The 20,569-nt window shown below is 36.6% G+C and overlaps 1 protein-coding gene across 8 annotated transcripts in view; it reads right to left on the reverse strand.

The window, feature by feature from the left end:
* Positions 1–20,569, reverse strand: part of LOC110110256 (polycomb group protein EMF2B) — an 81,063-nt gene that overhangs the window by 29,316 nt on the left and 31,178 nt on the right. For all 8 annotated transcript variants that reach the window (XM_028697962.1, XM_028697961.1, XM_028697963.1 and 5 more), the window contains 3 exons: positions 10,563–10,702; positions 7,984–8,043; positions 7,791–7,909 (listed from right to left, as the gene is read on the reverse strand). In XM_028697962.1, the coding sequence (XP_028553795.1) occupies positions 7,791–7,909; positions 7,984–8,043; positions 10,563–10,702 (319 nt within the window). The remainder of the gene's footprint in view (positions 1–7,790; positions 7,910–7,983; positions 8,044–10,562; positions 10,703–20,569) is intronic.

Genomic DNA, 20,569 nt, shown 5'->3' on the forward strand with positions numbered 1-20,569 from the left:
CAGCATATGTATTTGTGGGGTCATTCACTGATGCGGACATCCGACAGTGGACGATATTTAAAGGAAGAGTCGAAGATCGACGACCGAGATCACTTTGTTTTATTTTAGTTTATAAATTGTATTTTGATTTAATTTTGCAATATTCTCTTTTTACCCTTTTATTTAAGAGTCTTGTCTTAGGTAAGCCCAAGGGGCAAATGTGTCTTTTAGTTTCTTTTGAAGCTTATATATAGAGGCACCTTCTCTTGTATTAGGGATGATGGAATTATAATAAAAAAATTTGTGTTCTACACTTGTGTTCTTTTGGGAGGACGATAGTGAGATTCATATGGGAAGGAATCAGAGTTTTCACCAACCGCAGGATGGGTCCGGGCTCGTGACTTGAAGTCCCTTTGAAAAGGGCAACGTATCACCCGTCAGTCTTCGGCAGAGTCCAAAGCTCGCGGTTTTATCTTTTATCTTTTGTTTTTTTATTTTTGTTCCTTCTAGTTGTTCCTAGTCGCCATCTTCATTCTATCCCTACTTCCACCAAACTGACCTTAGCTCCACCAACACTTACGGCCAAGCCACAAGCCGCCGGCCCTCCACTTGGTTTCCTCCCATCTCCACTTTCCATGAAGTTTTTCCTAAATTAGTTTTCATATTTTAGGTAACTATCTTAATGATCAAATTCAAATCTATTTGAATTTGAATAATTGTCTAATTTATCAATCCTATTTTAGGAACTTATTAATTCATAGCCTATTTAAATTTTGAATTAAATTGAGATGAAATCTTTCATTCCAAATTTAATTTATTAATTTAGGAAAGCTTTGAATACCTCATTAAACTCCCTCATTTATTCCCTTCCTTTTATTGCAAAATTAATTTGGGAAATATTTCCTTTCAATTCCCCCCCCCCCCCCCCCTTGCCCTTTAACTAAAATAGATTAGTTTGATTTGAAAATAATTTGAAATTCAAATTCAAGAGAATTTGAAAGTAAAATCTTTCCAAATTAAAGTGGTCTAAGTTTGGAAAGCCACTAATTAGTAATCAATCAAAATCTGAGATTAATTATTTAATTAATTAATTCCCCCCACATACATTGCATCTAGACACCCCATCCCCCCCTCTCTCCTATCTAATTAATGCCCCCAATTAAGCTTCCAATCAACCCATTAATGCTCCACAAACCAATCAATCAAAGCCCAATTACGTTCCCCCATCCAAGCTGGAATTAACCTCAGCTCTCCCAACATCTGCCGCCCCTCTTCCCCTCCCATACTCAAAGAATTTCAGCAAAGAAGAGCAGCTATTCTGCACCCGTGGCTCTCCCAACATACTTTCTAGAAGTCCCCTGCTTTCACAGTAGTTTTCCACGCCTTTACTAGACCTTATAGGTTGTTGTCCAGGGTTTTTCCATGAGTCAAACTGCTGTCTAGGATCTTCTCAAGACCACCTATCTGTTGTCCTCAAATTTCAGCATGAATACTCACTGTCCTGCTTACTAGACAGCTTTTCCCTTGCTGGCCAGAAAATTCCAGCCAAGATCCTTGTTGTCTAGGCCTCCAGAAAGGCGTCACTTGCTGACCACAAGCTCTGGTACATCAAATCTTGCTGTTTGTTCTACATCAATTTGGTATCAGAGCATGGTTTCCTGGGAAGCGAACTCGACGAAGTCGAGCTTTTTTCCACCCCGGGAGAATGATACGAACATCCGACGGTGGACGATATTCAAAGGAAGAGTCGAAGATCGACGACCGTGATCACTCTATTTTATTTTAGTTTATAAATTGTATTTTGATTTAATTTTGCAATTTTCTCTTTTTACCCTTTTATTTAAGAGTCTTTTCTTATGTAAACTCAAGGGGCAAATGTGACTTTTAGTTTCTTTTGAGGCCTATATATAGAGGCACCTTCTCTTGTATTAGGGATAATGAAATTATAATAAAAAAATTTGTGTTCTACACTTGTGTTCTTTTGAGAGGACGATAGTGAGATTCCTATGGGAAGGAATCGGAGTTTTCATGAGCCGCAGGATGGGTCCGGGCTCGTGACTTGAAGTCCCTTGGAGAAGGGTAACGTATCACTCTTCAGTCTTCGAAAGAGTCCAAGGCTCGCGATTTTATCTTTTATCTTTTGTTTCTTTATTTTTGTTCTTTCTAGTTGTTCCTAGTCGTCATCTTCATCCTCTCCCTATTTCCACCAAACTAGCCTTAGCTCCACAACCACTTACGGCCAAGCCACAAGCCGCCAGCCCTTCACTTGGTTTCCTCCTATCTCCACTTGCCATGTAAGTCTTTCATAAATTAGTTTTCATATTTTAGGTAACTATCTTAATGATCAAATTCAAATCTATTTGAATTTGAATAATTGTCTAATTTATCAATCCTATTTTAGGAACTTATTAATTCATAGCCTATTTAAATTTTGAATTAAATTGAGATGAAATCTTTCATTCCAAATTTAATTTATTAATTTAGGAAAGCTTTGAATGCCTCATTAAACTCCCTCCTTTATTCCCTTCATTTTCTTGCAAAATTAATTTGGGAAATATTCCCTTCCAATTCCCCACACCCCCCCTTGCCTTTTCCTAAAATAGATTAGTTTGATTTGGAAATAATTTGTAATTCAAATTCAAGAGAATTTGAAAGTAAAATCTTTCTAAATTAAAGTGGTCTAAGTTTGGAAAGCCACTAATTAGTAATCAATCAAAATCTGAGATTGATTATTTAATTAGTTAATTCCCCCCACATACATTACATCTAGACACCCCATCCCCCCCTCTCTCTCCTATCTAATTAATGCCCCCAATTAAGCTTCCAATCAACCCATTAATGCTCCACAAACCAATCAATCAAAGCCCAATTACGTTCCCCCATCCAAGCTGGAATTAACCTCAGCTCTCCCAACATCTACCGCGCCTCTTCCCCTCCCATACTCAGGGAATTTCAGCAAAGAAGAGCAGCTGTTCAGCACCCGTGGCTCTCCCATCTTACTTTCTAGAAGTCCCCTGCTTTCACAGTAGTTTTCCACGGCTTTACTAAGCCTTATAGGTTGTTGTCCAGAGTTTTTCCAAGTGCCAGACTGCTATCCAGGATCTTCTCAAGACCACCTATCTGATGTCTTCAAATTTCAGCAGGAATACTCGCTGCCTGCTTACTAGACGGTTTTCCTGTAATGCCCTCAAAATGATAAAAATAATGTAACCATTAACTTCCTATGAATATTAACTTAGTTTATTATAAGTTTATATAGATGTAAATTAAGTTAATAGATTAATCAATTTAGTTAATTAACAATTAACTTGATAGTTGATAATACTTAGCATGCCATTTATTTTATATATATATATATATTCTACTATAGCTATTACACTAATTTGAGCATGCAAGAGATTGATTTTTGACATGCTGCAATCTGATGGCTAAGGGTCATTTTGGTAGATTAAGTGGAAAGAACACAGATATAATATAGGTTTTAGTTCACTTCTCATTCCCAATTTTTTTTACCACATATAAGTTTATCTGGAGTTTGCTAAGCTATTGTAAGCGGGTGCTAGAGGATTCGTGAAGGCTCAGTTGAGAGGATAAATTCTAGGTAAAATAATATATAGTTACTAAAATGAACTTTTGCTGAAATCTATGGTTAAAAAGGATGGAATTCAATAATGTTTGCTAAAATCAGTTGGTGGTAGCATTGTTAAGCATTTCTTATTTGTTTATTATAATTTCTTATAAATTGCTTGTGTATTTCATTGACCCAAGCTCATTAGCAGTGGTTGTACGGCAGGAAAAGGGAAGGAGCCCTTGGGACAATAAAAAAAAGGTGATTGTTCTTTTGGTGTAAATATGTTTTGGATGTGCAAAGAGATCTAAAAAGATACCTGAATGCTAGATGTACAGACTTTTGGGTATGTGAATGAATTTTAAAAGTTTTAATAGAGCTTTATATTTACTTCAATTATATTTGATGTTCATTAAGGGACATTATATGCTTCTAATTATTAATTATGGAATTAGATATGTTGGCAAGTTAGGAGAGTCGAAATAGATTTCTTTTACTCACTCCATTCTGAAAGTTGTAGCTCGAAATGGGTGTTAGTATGAAGGAATCGGTTTAGATTTTTCTTCCATGTTATACTCCAGATTGACTATTAAGGGGTATGTCAAATTGGGGTGTGACATTTCCCTTGCTGGCAAAAAAATTCCAGCCAAGATCCTTGTTATCTAGTCCTCCAGAAAGGCGTCAATTGCTGACTACAAGCTCCGGTACATCAAATCTTACTGTTCGTTCTACATCATTCACATTATACGAGTGCTGAGAAAAAGGGTAGAATAATTTACTTCTAAAAATTGTCTTGCTTAGACAGTGATGCTAATCAATAGTCCAATAGAGTATTCCACTAACAAAAGAATATCATATACAAAGGTACAAATAATCTCCAAACTCAAGAAGCCAAGAATAAATTTACCAACCAAAGTGTAAGAGAATAGAGTTGAAAGATAAAAATATATCCCCAAAAAAGGGTTGTTTTATCATATATGTTAGTTGTCAAAAAATGAGCTCCACAAAGGAGTCAGATAATAATTGAAGTCAAAAACAAGAGCAGGACGCAACCAATTAATGAGAAATAACGAAATGGCGCTCCAGTAACAACCAAGATGAAGCACAAGACTATATCGAACACAATGGCTATGTCACAAGCGATGAAGCTCAAGAAAGATGGTGCGAATAGCAACGATCTGTGAGCAATGACAACAAGCACAGCTGAGCCAAAAAAGAAGCCATAAGAAACAACTAGCAAAAGCTGCCGGCAGGAAAAGACCAAATGTAGTTGCCATGTAAAAAAGGACAGTTCAAGAAGGCGGAAGCAACAATGAGCTATGGGCAACAGCAAACAAGTGCAACTGGCGCAAGGTTGATCTTTTCTTCTCTAAAAAGAAGAATATCCATTCTCCACCTAATTAAAATTCTATGGTATGACCTCTAAATGTAAGGACAAGATCATCCATCATATTTAACATTATTAAAACTAGTACCACACATAATTTTAAAATTGATTGATCTCTGAATTTTTTATTTAGCCTTCCGAATAATTTGGAATTGAAAACATAAATCACTCGAGATATTTATTGAATATTCACAAGTATTGATTGGAGAAAATGCATTCAAATTGAGTTTTCTATAAAGGATTCTCTATGCCATTAGGACATCTTTTTTTTTACATGCTTGATGAATGACAAAATAATTTAAAAAAAAAACAAATGCAATCCATATATATTTTATTATATTATAGATAAATACTACCAGTGTAGTTTTATGTTTAAAAACCAAATTATGGTATAAACCTTAAAAAATAATCATTATCCAAATCTTAATCATTCAGTGCTATAGTTCAAGTTTACCTAAGTCAACCATCCATTTTTAGCAATTCCTAGCTATGAATTATGTTAAATTTCCTAAATTAAAACACTAGAAGCTGGTTATCAATTCGAAATTTTGACACACCCATACATATACAATCTTTGTTGCATTCATATTATTCATTGGTAAACTTCACTGTGCAAATTGAAAGCACAAATAGCATATGATTTCATATTTTCCTTCTCATAAATCCAACTACAAGAATCTAAGATGCAACATCAACCTCTTTCCTTCTTTCTTCTACAAAAATACTTGATTTTCTTAAATTCTAATTTAGGGGTTCATGAATTTCTCTCCTTACTTAATTGGACAAGGAGAAAAATATGTTAATAGAAAGCATACCCAACTTTGATCAACAAAAGAGGAAGAAATCAACCATCAATGTGCTAGTGAAATATATCATTCATCAATCATTAATCTAAAAGTCCATACAATCAACCATATTTATAAAGGGGAAAAATGTTGAACTTAATTATTTTTTCAATCCATGGCACATGCATGGAAAAATATCAACCTACAATGACGTATGCCTACAAAATAAAGTTCAGTTTATTCTTTCTATTGGCATCCACAAATATTTCTGAGGGTCGATGTCATGTAACATCTAAGTAATTTCTCAAAGATTCACAGGACATCAGGGTGACAACATAGTTTGCCACTAGTGAGCAACATTTTCTATTAGCATGTACATGTTTTTTTTTTTTTTGGGAGGAGGAGGTAAAATTCAGTAGTCTTAATATATATTACTAGAAAGAGAGGAGAAAAGATTGATGAGATGACGAGAGAGAGAGAGAGGTTGTTAAGTAGGCTCTATAGTTCACTAAAGTGAAAACACTGATTCTCCGTTATAATGAATTTTGACATGGATCCTCTACATTAAAATCTAGATCATTGGTCATGGTGCTAGATAAGTACAATTATGTAAATCTTATGATGCTTTGGCAAAGCATAAAAGCATACTAAACCAACATGTGTAAGAAATGGCTCTATTTATAAACAACTTCTAAGAAATAAGTTGACTTTGTTCCAAAAACAATTTAAGCATCCGAGACACTCATTATCAATCACCTTGAGCAACTTAATCAGCAATCAAGTGATTAAGAAAGTACATAAATATATATTTTGGCGGCTCGAGCCTATTATAGAATACAACAGCAACAATATCAAGCCTTTATCCCACAACTTGGATCGACTACATGAATCGTTTTTGTCCATTTGTCCTATTAAGATTCAAATTATTATTTAAATATAATAAAAAAATCTTATTTCTAATATTTGTCAGCTAAGACTTTTTAGGTCTACCTCTATCATTCTTAACATAAGCAGGATCTAATATATCTACTCTCCTAATGGAGTCATCATAAGGCCAATGTTTTTATGTGACCAAACCATCTAAGGGATTCTCTATAATCGTATCCAGCACTAGAGCTACTCTAACCTTCTCATTTATATACTCATTTCGCATTTTGTCTCTAAGTGCAAAGCCACTCATTTACCTGAGCATTCTCATCTCTACAACAATAACAACAAGCCTTTATCCCACGACGTGGGCTCGACTACATAAATCTGTTTTCTCCACTATGTCCTATTAAGAGTCAAATTATCATATACATCTAATATTAAAATGTCATTTTTAAAACTAACTAACGAAGTCTTTTTTAGGTCTACCCCAAACTTTCTTAACATATGTCAAATCTAACATATCTACTCTCCTAACTAGATCATCGGAAGGTCGATGTTTTATATGAAAAAACCATCTAAGGCAACCCTTTGTAATCTTATCTACCACTGGAGCTACTTCGTCCTTTTCAAATATCTAAGAGCAAAGCCACTCATCCACCTGAGTTTCCTCATCTTTGCAACACTTTACTTAATTTTCCCATAAGTTTGAGGATACTTTTCTATCACAAAATAGGTCGATGCATTCCTCCACTTCAACAATCCAACATGAATTCTACTAATTATATCCCCATATATGTCACCATCGTTGTGAATAATAGATCTGAGATATAAAAAACGAGCCCCCTTTTAATGACTGATCACCGAATATATAATAAAAGAAAAATAAAAAAATAAAGTCAAGCTACAATAATACAATGGATGCCAGTGGAACACATCCTACATGAAACCTTTAAAGTACAGCATCTTAAAATTATGTATCATTCTTTAGTCCAGAATAATACAATAATAAAAATAATAATCATTCTTCATATACACTAAATGCTTAAGTTAAGAAAAAAAATATGCACACAATGTTCTAGAAAGTGATGTCAAAGAAACTACGACAGCAGATAACTAGGGAGGAGTAGACATATTTTAGAAAACTCGGTAAACAAGCAGCATATTCAAAAAGGCAGTTTTACTGATATAGAAAACATTTTACCTAATAATGTGAGGTAATGTTGATGCAGGAACATCATTGTAAGTATAAGAATCATAAGGTGACCTCTCTCTAGCTCCAACCTCTTGAGCGCATAAATTTACTTGCACTTTGTACGAACTCTATAGCACATACTGCTACAAGTTAATGCAACGCCAATAAAAATCGTTTACTAAAAAATAAGTTTTCAACTTACCAGAGAATCAATATTATGGTTTCTAAAATTCAAGCAATTGTGCTGATCCAAGAAACTAGACTGCAAATAATGCATGTACCAAAGAGACAAGGTTAGGAATATTAAACAAAAATAGCCTCATGAAAATATTCATATTATAGGAAACAAAAAGGAGAAAAAAAACCCAGAGATTGAAGTAATATCAAACCAGAATGACCATCCAACACCACATGCCATAACGCAAGCCATGACACAAAAACCAAGATATGCAAACATTATAAACAAGGCCACCAGATCTATCAACCATCATGAACTATTCACCTAGTTGATAATTTCCACCACTGAAAACTACATGATCAATATATAGAGGTAAAATATGTAGAATCCACGCTAAACCAAAGTTCATGCAAAGATGTTTACCATTTTGTCATACACCGAACTTGTTTATGGACTAATTCATGGACCAAAAACCTAACCATAGGGCTCCCTTTCATTGCTAAATCCCTCTTTCTTTGGACACCTCAAAGTGGCAGCAATGTAATATTCAAATTCTCACTCCAATAATCTTTAGATAATGTCTAGGATGTCTTTTTCCTTCTCAACAGGCATGTCATCTTCCTGCAGTACTAATCACTCAGTCGCTAGCTCCTAATACCATGATTTTTCTCTATTCCTAATAACTCTCTCCTAGTTATTTATAAAAGATTTCATCCTTCTTTTGAAGGTCGAAGGCCCATTTCTCTTTATATTTGACTGGGATTTAATAAAAGTTGACATCAGCGGTTAAGTTTAGGGTGGGTTGCATATCAAACATCCAACTCCGTTAGCACCTTCTTCACAGCATCCCACTGAACTAAATAGTGGTGATAACTAGACTACAAAGATTAAAAATCGCTTAGAATAAAACCCGTAGCTTGCCCTGATCCAAATCTGCTCCAAACTAACCAGTTAGATAATAAGCCAAGCCCGACAATCAATCTTGGACTATCAGCCCTGGATCAGCTTGAGCCTACTTAAGATCACTTTGGAATTCATATGTATGGACAAATAAATGCATTTGTAAAAACATATATGACTTTCTATGCATTTATGTATGTATGTATGTATGCAAAACTAAAAATTTCTTAGGTTGAATCAGCTTTGATTCAAATCAAAATTAGAGTTGACCTGGCTAAAGCCAAGATTTCATCAAGCCAATCGGAAGTCATGTCTATGATCTCAAATCAAGTGACTTAGGAGCAATCTTGAACAAACATGGGATCAACACAACTACAGATTTTTCAATTCCTAGAGCTACATGCATGGCGGGTTGAATAAACCCATTCTCCTGGAAGTTTCAATTCTCATTTTAAAAGTTATGAAATAAAAAAAAAAAAAAAAAAACAACAGATCTTAAGCAATAAATTACGACTGAATGAAGGAAAATAAATCAGAATAGATGAAAAAATTGATGCGGATGGATAGCAAATCAGACAAATAATCTAAAAAAGGGCGCTAAGATCTTTTTTTCTTTTTTCCAATAGGTCGTAATCACAATTTGTATGTTATAAACTCAAAGCTGGGCACCCTACAAATGCACCAGGAAGACAAGCTATAAAACATATGATGACCTTAAGCATGGATATCTGTGTGGAATACCACACAGTCGTGGAAAATATTAACTTGATCCAACCTAAAATGGCTCAACGAAATGAAAACTGTAATTAAAGCTAAGCCAGAATACACAGCCACGAATATAACACTGTATCTTATGTTTTGATACTTTCTCTCACGTGCAAGTACATTAGCCTTGATGTAGTGGACTAAGAACATGCATAAAATATATTTTACATAAATTAATTAACAAATTAATTTAGATTGTCAAGACTCAAGAATGAGAAACCTACAAGTTCAACCACAACCCGAGAAAGACATATTCAGTATCCGATATAAGTTGGAACATATGCACTTGGCCATGATTAAACCACTTTTTCATTCTTTCAAAAAATTTCAAGCAGGACATTTCGGGCATCAGACATCCAACTACTTTAATCCAAGAAGATGTCATAACAAACTCTGTTTACTTTCTCTCATTCTCGGTAACTGATTTTGCTTTTGTTTAATGCAATGCTATGCTATATCCAAGACATAGTGCACAAAAAATTTCATTTTTTATATTGAATGCATCTAATATTGGTTCAAATTTATCACATATCAATATAAACAAGTAATTCTTCCGCTTGGTATCTTCTGTTCAATATTTTCAAGGTTTATCATGTCATGTCCTTGTCTCATGTATGTAAAGACACTTCAATAACGACGCCACTGGCACCTAACCTAAAGTTCAAGTTAACCGAATGCAAACTAGGATTCATTTTAGCATGAATCAGATTAAAGGTAAAAATAATGTAAGTTCTCTAGTAAGAAAAATTTACACCAAAACAAGAAAAGATTGAAAGCTGAACTTTTTTTCCAATGTATTTGTACGCATTTAAACATCTTTAAGTCCACGCCTAATATGAACAAGATATAGATCAGGAGCATACAAAACAAAGAATTTGCCTACTATTTATTATAGAAATTCAGCAAATAAATTAGATAACTGTTTGCAAGAGCAATACCTTCAATGTACTAGGGTGCATGTCTATGGTTGAAATCATTTCAGATCTATGCCCCAAACTCAAGGTAACACACTTCTCTAAAGATGAATAGAGAGATTCAATTGGTACCTTCCCCCAAAAACAATTACCTTCAAGTTTAGCTGCAAGAATGATAAATATGAATGAAAGGAGAAAAGTTTAAGAATTTATGTTCAGTCAGCCACTTAAGATGTCAAAGCTGTTCAATGAAATTGTTCAGTTGCAGAGAGAGAACTTAAGAACAACGAACAGCCAATCAAGATATAGCACATTCAACAGCATGCTAAGAAAGTAGCATAAAAGTTTTGAAATTGTATGGAAACAAAGAATAGAAAATATCAAGAGAAAAAAAAGGGGGAAGTTTTGAATATTAAAAAGCAGTCAAACAATAGGAATAAATAAAATTTCCTCTAAAGCATTAAACGCATAACATGAAATATCCACAAGAGAGTACATGTGGAATACTGCAAGCATGAACAGAGACGTTGATAGATAACAGTAAGTTCAAGTTTCCCACAACAATAAACGCTTTACAGCTCTATAAATAATTTAAAATAAGAAAATAATCCAGTGAATATGAATCCTGAAGCGGTGTTGGGTATATGTGCCTAAAGCCCTCACATCTGGAAAAGTAATACCATAATTATTTGAATTAACATGAAAAGTAGGAATTCAATATTGATGGTAGGCTGTGTACAACTTAAAGTGAGCCTTCACCACCCAACATGCAGCACTTTTCACCAAAGACAAATTAGGAGGAACATCAGCCTTTCTCTAGCTACTTCTGAGCTGAGAAGGCTTCACCAAAGCAACTGTTATGACTCACCAAGACACACACAACTTGCTCTGATACCAAATTTGATGCAAGCAAAAATTTGTGAGAGGGCCCCAAATTTTTGCTAACAAAAGAGACTTCCTAAATAAAAGAAGATTACATGAACTCACTAAAACTAGACAAATTAGACAATTTATGACAAAAACAAACTTTAATATTATAAAAGACGATTACAAGACGCTTACAACTCTTGACACTTACAAACAAAGCAATAAAGACACCTAAAGAAGCTTTGCCAATTGTCGAGAACAATGATACAAGTGGGGTGGATACTTGCGGGAAGGAGGCAAGAAGTCCAAGACGAAGATAGGAGGACAAGCTCGCAAGCTTTCCTATGAGAAGGGAGGAATGGAACAAGCTCTCAAGCTTTTCCACAACGAAACCTGCAGGTTTAGATCCAAACATAAGTACACATAGCATCTCTTTTTAAGTCTCAAAACATCTCCTATTTATAGAAGAAAAGGGCAGCCAAACAACCACCTAAAATATTAATTAAAACCTATTAGATTTAGGAAAATGAAAGGCCAAAAGTCATAACACATCAGTCCCCAAACGGTACAGCAAAACAGAGAAGAAAAGCCACGGGAACCAAACAGAAAAGCCACGGGAACCAAGCAGATAGCCACAGGAACCAAGCAGCCAGCCGCAGGAACCAAGCAGCCAGCCCACGGGAACCAAGCAGCCATCCATCCACGGGAGCCAAGCAGCCAGCCACGGGAACCAAAGGGCCAAGATCCACCATAATGAGCTTCCACTAAACTTACATAAATGAGCTAAACTTTTTACTTCAATAAATGAACTAAAAAACAGCTCATAATGAGCTAAATTTCAGCTCAAAGTATTAATGAGCTAGCAAGCCCAAGAGCAGTCAAAACAAAAATTTAGGATTTGATTTGACACCCCCCCCCACCCCTGCCTACATCACTTATCTAATATGGTAGGCTTAGCAGGGGACCTCTTGTCAAAATGTGACTCTTAGTCAAAACTCTTGGGTGGTTTACTATGAGCTTTGATCTCGTAATCACCCATAGAGATTTTTGTTTGTTTGGGCTCCTTTAGAACCCAAACTTGCCGGCTTCTTATAGTGGACTACAATAATATTTGACAGCTTGTTTTTTATAATATCAAACGAGATTGATCTTTGATAAGCTTTCGAGTCGGCTCAGGTTGAGCTCGAACTCGAGCTTTTCAAACGAGCTCAAGCTTTCGAGTGGAGCTTGAGCTTGATATTTTCTAAACGAGTCGATCTCGAGCCCACTAATCGAGCTAGAACTCGAGCTCGAGCTCATTAAGGATTAAACGAGCCAGGCTTGATAAGGCAAATACTCGACTCTACTCGACTCGTTTACACCCCTAGATTTTCCCACATATTTCCTTTCAACACCCAAACATTGTCCAGGCTCCATGCTTCTCACTATAGATTAATGAGGAATTCTTATGTTGATTCCTCAATAAGGTTTCTTCAAACCTTCTTCCCCTTGGAAATTTCTTAAAGTTGAAATGGCACCTTCGTTTATCGCCTTCCTCCAGTTCTTTTGTAGTTTTCGATTCTTCACAGCCTTCAATAGCTTGTAAAGACAGGTGGATGTTGGTTCTTTCTTCTCCTGCACTGGTGGTTGACTAGAAGTCTCACAAAAAGACTTCTTCACCTCACCCTTGGCATTGTTGTGCTTCACCTATCTTAATGATTTGAAACCATTGATGATGCGTATATTTGCCTCTGATTGAGGCAGAGGCCCTTGGATTGGAGCGAAGTGATTCTCCCAGTCGTTGGCTCTGAAGCGAGCATTAGTTTTCCTCGTGGCTTTTCTTGACAGCTTGGTGTCAGAAGTGAAGGCTTCAGCATAGTTCCTTCCAGGAACAAAAGTAGTCTTCTTGGGAGCTATATTCCCTCCAAACTTTATTTGATTGGAACCACTACAACCGACTTCAACTTGGGCTCAAATGCCCTTTTTCCGGTGCTCAAATTTGAAGATGATACCCTTGAGAGTTGTGAAAATACATAGACTCTTTTGGGATACTCTGCATTAGTGGGAGCAGCGCGCTTCCATGACGCCTTGGGGCTACATTTCAGTAAGCAATTACCTCGTGCGGTATAACTCCCACCTTATTATCAGCTGAGAGGAACCTCATTATGTCAACAATGGTTCCAAACTGGAGGGTAGCGCCATGATAGCTTGAGGAAGTTGGACTCTTTATCTCTCCCCCAACTTTATAGTCATCATGTTTTTTACCAGCAACATTTTCAATAACCTATTACAAAGTTTGCAAGGATTAGAATCAACCTGACTTCTATAGCACAATAAAATATAAACTAGCACCAATAAACATCTATATATTTTTTATATTTCTAAGGCTATATATTTATCCGAAGACGGAGAGAGAAGTAATCCTCAGTGGAGTCGCCAGAAATTTATTCACCCTCAAAAAAATGGAAATGTTGCATAAGGCATGAACCCTGGTTTCACAAACTTAAGGTTCCTTTTTTGTCGAGGTAGATTGGATTTTAATTTAACCAGATTTATGTCGATGAACGGCATAATGGTTTATTTAATATTGAAGTTCCACTTCATATGAGCACAAAACCTCATAGTTAATTACTCCTTTAACACGTAGAAGAGCACTCTCAATTAAGAATTAATGTATATTTAGTTGAGCAAGAAGTGCATAAGTATACAAGTGTTTTAATCTTGATTGTGTGGGGATGAAGGTACACCTGATTAAGGTTCCATCGTCTCGGGTCTATCATAAGATTCAGTCAACCAACACTAACAACCATTGATTGGACTGTCCAGGGAATCTGATAACAGTCATGGATTACCTCCTCTCAATGATACCGAGTAAACTGAAGTGGATAGATGTTGGTTAATTTGGTTTGGGTTGGGACTTTCCGCTCAGCTTAGGAGTTGCCCGTAGTTTAAATTTAGGTTAGGTCTTACAACCCCGCTTAAGAGTTTTCTGTAGTTTAGACTTAGGTTAAGTCATACAGCCCCGTTTAGGAGTTGCATGTAGTTTGGATTTAAGCTAGGTCTTACGGTCCCATTTAGGAGTTGTTTGTAGTTTAAATTTGGGTCAAGACTTACGACATTCATTGGAAGTGACCTGTGGAGCGGGTCTTACGACTTCTATTAAAAGGCGCCCGTGCAGCAAGTTAAGGATTAGGTTATTTTTACCTAGAGGTTTTCCCTAATGTATTAGCTAAAGTCGGACTAACAACCTCTATTAGAAGTTGTCAGTTGAATTTTTTGGTTAACGGGGATCTAGTTTAGTGGAATTTTAGTAGCAGATATGTAATTCTGCATTTGAGTGGGTCTTAGTGCTTCTATTAGAAGTAGCCTGATTAACGGGTTTTACGGCCTCAATTAGTGGTGGCCCAAGAATTGGATTTATTGTTCCCCTTGGGATGGTTTATAACTCCCCTTGGGAGATCGTGTATATTAGTTTAGTTGGGATTTACCCTATTTTAGCTAGTAGTTGCCTCTTAGGCTTATTTTAGAATGACACACCCAACCACCCGACACTAATGCTTTCTACCCTAGCTTTCAGTAGTTTACTGTGATTTTGCTCATAGTAGTGCTCATAGCTTTCCAACTTCAATAGTGACTTTACTTGTTTGTTTTGGCACTAGTTTGCTTTAGTACCTACTTATTCTCTTAGTACTAGTTTTGTTATACCAGTACAGTTCTACTTTACTAGTACTAGTTATGTTCTTTTCCAGCACTAGTTTTTTTTTATTACCATGTGTAGACTTCTATCAACTTGTTTGCAGGAGTTCGTAGCTTGCAATTACAAGAGCTTGCAGCTACACGATTTACTAAGAGCTAGAGCATGGAGAGCATTGCTCAGGAGTTTGAGGGATTCAGTTTTAAAATTTTGGAGCTTTTCTTTCTATTTTTTATTTTGGTTAGTTTTAGGAGTTTGATTTTTAATGTGAATTGTACAATTTTTGATAGTGTGAACATTGTTCTTTATTTTATTCAATGAATTTTAATTAATTTTTTTTATTAATTGCATTAAATAATTAATTAGGTAAACTAATTAAATTTTAATTTTAATTTAATTAATTAATGGATTTAAATTTTGTTTTAAATTAACTATTCAGCTCTTTAATTGATTTTAAATGTATTTTAACATTATTTAGTTATTAATTAAATTATTTGCTCGATTAATTTAATCAATTTAAATTTTAAACTTAAAAACTATTTTAAATTAATTATTATTTAAATTAGTTGCTTTAATTAACATTTTGATATTATTAAACTTTAAATTAATCATTCGAATTGATGAATTTAAATTTTAGTTTAAAGTAGTTATTTAATTATGTTGATTTTAAATTAATTATTAAAGGAATTTATTTTAGTTAAATTAAACAAGTTAAATGAATGCCCAATTTGATTTAAATTAAGGTTTAAATTTAATGGTATTAATTAATTAAATGATAATTTAATTAAATTAAAGTTTTAATTTCAATTAGATTTTAAATTAACCAATTATCCAATAAATTATTTTCCATAATTCCTAGAAGTTCGACAAGCTCTCGAGGAAAAGTCGATAGCTTTTCAGGGCAATTTTGACAACCTCTCAACGTCCCCTACCCACAAGGAAGGGAGAGCACTTGCCCTTTCTAGTATGTCCAGCCTGATATGATTCAACGACTGAGAGCTTCAGAACGTTGTTTGATCCAAGAAATAGTTTTAAACTCCTGTTTGGGATTCGGTGTTTCTCCAAAAATTTGGCAACCTTTCGACGCCCCCTCCTAGCGAGGGGAGGTTAAGGAGGGCACTTGCTCTTTCTAGTCCGACCAAACTGATAGGATTCAACGGTCGAGGGCTTCGGGACATTGTTTGGTCCCGAAAATAGTCTTCAACTCCTCCAATTGAGCGATTGCGAGGTTCTATGCTCTTCTCCTTTTTTTTGTCATTCATAATAATAATTGTAATTATTATTATTATTAATTATTATTATTATTATTATTATTATTATTATTATTAGTATTATTATCCTTTAATAATAATAATAATAATAATATAAATCCCTCTTTTTCCTTCCTCACTCATGCTTAAAGAATAGAGAGTGGGATCGGGGTTGCTTAGAGATATTCGGACATAGAGGGAGGCGGAGGCGAAAGGCTCGGTGGCAGACTGGCCATACGGCTTGAGGGGGGGAACCTGTTGGTGTGAAGCAGGAGCCACAATTGGATACAGGATCGGACAGGAGCGGCAAGAGGCACGATTAGGTCTATGACATGTGGGAGGCTGAGCAACTAGTTGAAATTGGGCTGGTTGTTCGAGGCCAGTATCGCGCACGGAGGACGGAGGTCGGTTGGAGACGCAGAAGTGGAAGAAGATCGTGAGAAAAAGCCGAGTTCGAACACTTGGCTTAGGGGTTCAGGAGTTCCATGCCTTTGGTTCTAAGAGCGAGAGAGTCGTATTTGTGTGGCGGTTCGGTTGTTGCCAAGTACTGAGAGGAGCGGTTGGGAGATTGTGTGATCGTGGGTCGAGGTGTGGGGGTATGTCGCCTGTTTGCATGTCAAAATGCGAATGCTAACATTGAGAGCTTATATTTTATAATGAGTTTCATCTAGAGAGCCTTTGAAGGTCACATGTGAACTTTAAACTAAATATCCTGATAGATTTGTGATTAGGTGTTCATTTGTTAATTCAAGTCATGTCGACTTCAGTCATTTCAAGAAGGATAAAACTTGAATATTTGACCAACGCAGTATTCTCGAACTTTTGAATTTAGGAATCAAATGTGTTGATTGGAGGATATGTGGGAAAAATCTTAGCATATAGATCAGAGAGATTGTAGGGGTGCTTGAACACTTTTACTTTCAGTGAATCGGTTAAGCATTATCAGATCTTGTATTTAGGAGCTTGACATAAAGATCGGAGCACATACGGAAAAAGCATGATTTCATAAAGAAAGCAATTTATTGATTTGGCTCTCAATTAGCTACACATTTATCTTTGTTCACCATTTTGAAATGTCATCTAAAAGGCTTTATATGTATATATATATATATATATATATATATATATATATATGTATGTTTGTGTATGTATGTATGTATTTCATGAATAATTTTATGATAGGTAACTATTAGGCCATGAGAGAGCGTTGGAAAGAAGCCAAGTGAGGCTCCAATTAAGACGCTAATAGCACATGAGTGGTCTAGTGCATCTAAGTCGAAGGAGACATCTCATGGTGTTGAAGAGATTGATACACCTGATCTTTTGAAAAGATCTCCCTAATACTATTGGATGCCGGAAGAAAGTTCTTGTAATCATCAAATGTAATTTAAAAGCACATATTTTTTCATCATCTTTCCTTTTAACTTTGTAAGTAGTGTCATAGCCACCTGACCCTCTTTTCCCTCTATTATAAATGATTCTAAATTAGGCCTCAACTTCTGATTTGAAGGAAATTTTCATCCTATTCTTTTGTGGAAGAGGTGCTATTGCTTGCAATGTTCAAACCCATTAAATTTGTAGCCCAACTGAAGCAATATGATCTTTTAAGCTATGTTTACTAAAAGTCCACTGCTTATCTTTAGCTACATCAGCAGGTCCATCTACATAGAGCGATGCATTAGTGATTTTTTTTTGGTAATAAGAGAAAAATTGGTCAGGTTCAAACAACCAGCATTGAGAATTATCACTCTTAATGTACGGTATATCAATTTTCACTGCCTCTAATGAAGATATTGGATTGTGGTTGAAAGACATTCATGAGCAGACCCTTGCTCGTCATTACCATTGGGCTTCAAATGTTTTGATCGATCCATCTTCTTTTCAATTGAGAATAAACAATGTGAAACATTATTGAGGATCTTTATCATCATCGACACCGGCTCCTGTATATTGTCGAGATGTCTTAAACAGTCTTTGAAGATTGGCAACTCACTATTTTGAGTCAGAGAAGAGGCAAGTAATTTTAAATGATGAAAGAGAGGCCGACAAGAGTAGAGCTAGGCTGAGTTTGCACCAAGATGTTTCATGTATTGTTGCTTAGTAGTGAATATTTGTAGAGATAGTAATAGCTTTCAACAGAGACATGAGTGTATTTGTTTTACATGTTTATACAATTTACATTTAGTGACTGTTATTATTCTTTTAATCATTTGTTAAATCTAATTCTAATTAGTTGTGTGGTCTTTTGTTTGTTTAAAATTTTGACAGCCTCACGACGTCCCCTTCCATGAAGAGAGGTTCGGAGGCACTTGTCTTTCAAATCCACCTGGCCGGATTAAAAATTTGATGGCCAAGGGCTTTGGAACGATGATCGATCACGATACATGTCTTCGGATCTTCAAATTGAGGTACCTGCTAATTTTTTTTTAAAATCCTTTTTCATTTCCCTTGAAAATCTGGAAGCCTTTCGACGACCCTTTCCCGTCAAGGGAGGTTGGGAGGGCACTTGCCCCTTTCAAATCCTCCCAGTCGAATAGGATTTGACGGTCAAGGGCTTCAGGACATTGACTAGTTCATGCATAAACATTCCTGTTTAATTTCCCTTCAAAATCCAACAGCCTTTCGGCGCCCCCTTTTGGTGCCCCACCCCACGAAGGGAGGTTTGGAGGGCACTTGCCCTTCCAATCCACCCGGCCGAATAGGATTTGACTGCCGAGGGCTTCGCGATGCTAATTAGTCCAGGTAGAGCTTCATAATTGCTTTCTGCTGCCTAAAGATAAGTGTTGCATGCTTGAGGCTAGTATTACTACAACGTCAAAAGGTTGATGTAAGCAGCCAGATCCCCGAAGAGCATATATAGTTGCCCTTGTGATTCAAAGATGTGAGCTCCAGATAACATAGGGAAATCTAATTGATCCAAGATAACTTAAGGTTAGGATTTCCTAATTCAACTAAACTGATCAGATGTATGCCTAAGATTATGTTGGACCGGACCGACCCACAGCAACACCGGCCCAAAAAGGGCCGGTTCTCACATACTGCAGGCGGAGAACCCGCCTGCCTGGGCGGACGACCGAAAGGGAGAAAGGAGGCGGGTGGGCCCAAGGGGCCCACCAAATTGAAGAGGGAGGATGAGGTGTTTGCCCAAGGGGTAATTAGGGGATTTTGAGGGGTTTATGTGAGAGTTAAAAGGGAGTTAGGGTTTATTTTGGAGGCATCTTGTTTTGTGGTTGTTTTAGGTTTTTCTATTCTAGGACTTGGGAGAAAGCTTCTCTTCTCGAATTGAGAGCATTGTATCCGTGGAAACTTGTAAGTCTTTTGATATTTAAGTTAATGAAGTGTTTGTAAGTGTTTTCATCCAAGAAATTCGCCATTTTTCCACTATTTTTGGGCTGTTTTTCCTGGATTCCGAAATTTACAAACCAAGTTCCATCAAAGTGGTATCAGAGCACTAGATCCACAAGGAAGGGATGGTTACACGAAGGATTGAATCTATTGAAGAGAAAGTCGGAGAGTGGGAAGTGGAGTTCACCGCCCTTAAGGAGAAATTTGCATCCGTTGACGAAAAGCTTGATGGAGTAGAGGAGTTGAAGACTCAAATGTTAGGGTTACAAGAGATGATCAAACAAATGGTGGCGGGCCAACACAACATAGGGGGTTCGGTTAACCCTAACCCTAATCCTTTGATGGTGAAGGAGGTAGTAGGGTTCGTGAGGGACCTAATGCAAAAGGGAATGAGGCCATTGACATTGTCGATCATGGAGGGGATGCATGGTCCGCCGGCCCAAGGGGGGGGAAGGTATTGCCCAAACCGTGGAGGGGAGGACTACTCCACCGCCGGATTTATGAGAGACGCTAGGGCAAGCTATACTCAGAATCATCCAGATCAATTTTTCCAAGGAAGGGAGGGAGGAAGCATGCCTTACAATCAGTGGGGAGGAGGATCGTATCGAGGCAGAGGGGAGGCCGACCCTAGGGAGCCTCATTGGGGGTCGGCCGGTTATGCAAGGGGGGATCCGGTGGCACCTCAAGCTTGGGAAGGAAGGGAGAATCGTGGGGTGGACCCACGGCCATGAGAGAGGCAACCAAATGGGAGATATGGGCAAGGAGGTATAGCAACGGCAGGGTAAACAGGAGAGGAGAATGGGGAATGAGGAAGTTGAAGCTTCCAATCTTTGAAGGAGAGGATGCTTATGGTTGGATATTCAAGGCAGAAAGATACTTCACAGCGATGGGGATGA

This window comes from Dendrobium catenatum, unplaced genomic scaffold, assembly GCF_001605985.2.
Source record: "Dendrobium catenatum unplaced genomic scaffold, ASM160598v2 fragScaff_scaffold_1022, whole genome shotgun sequence".
Classification (NCBI taxonomy): Eukaryota; Viridiplantae; Streptophyta; class Magnoliopsida; order Asparagales; family Orchidaceae; genus Dendrobium; species Dendrobium catenatum.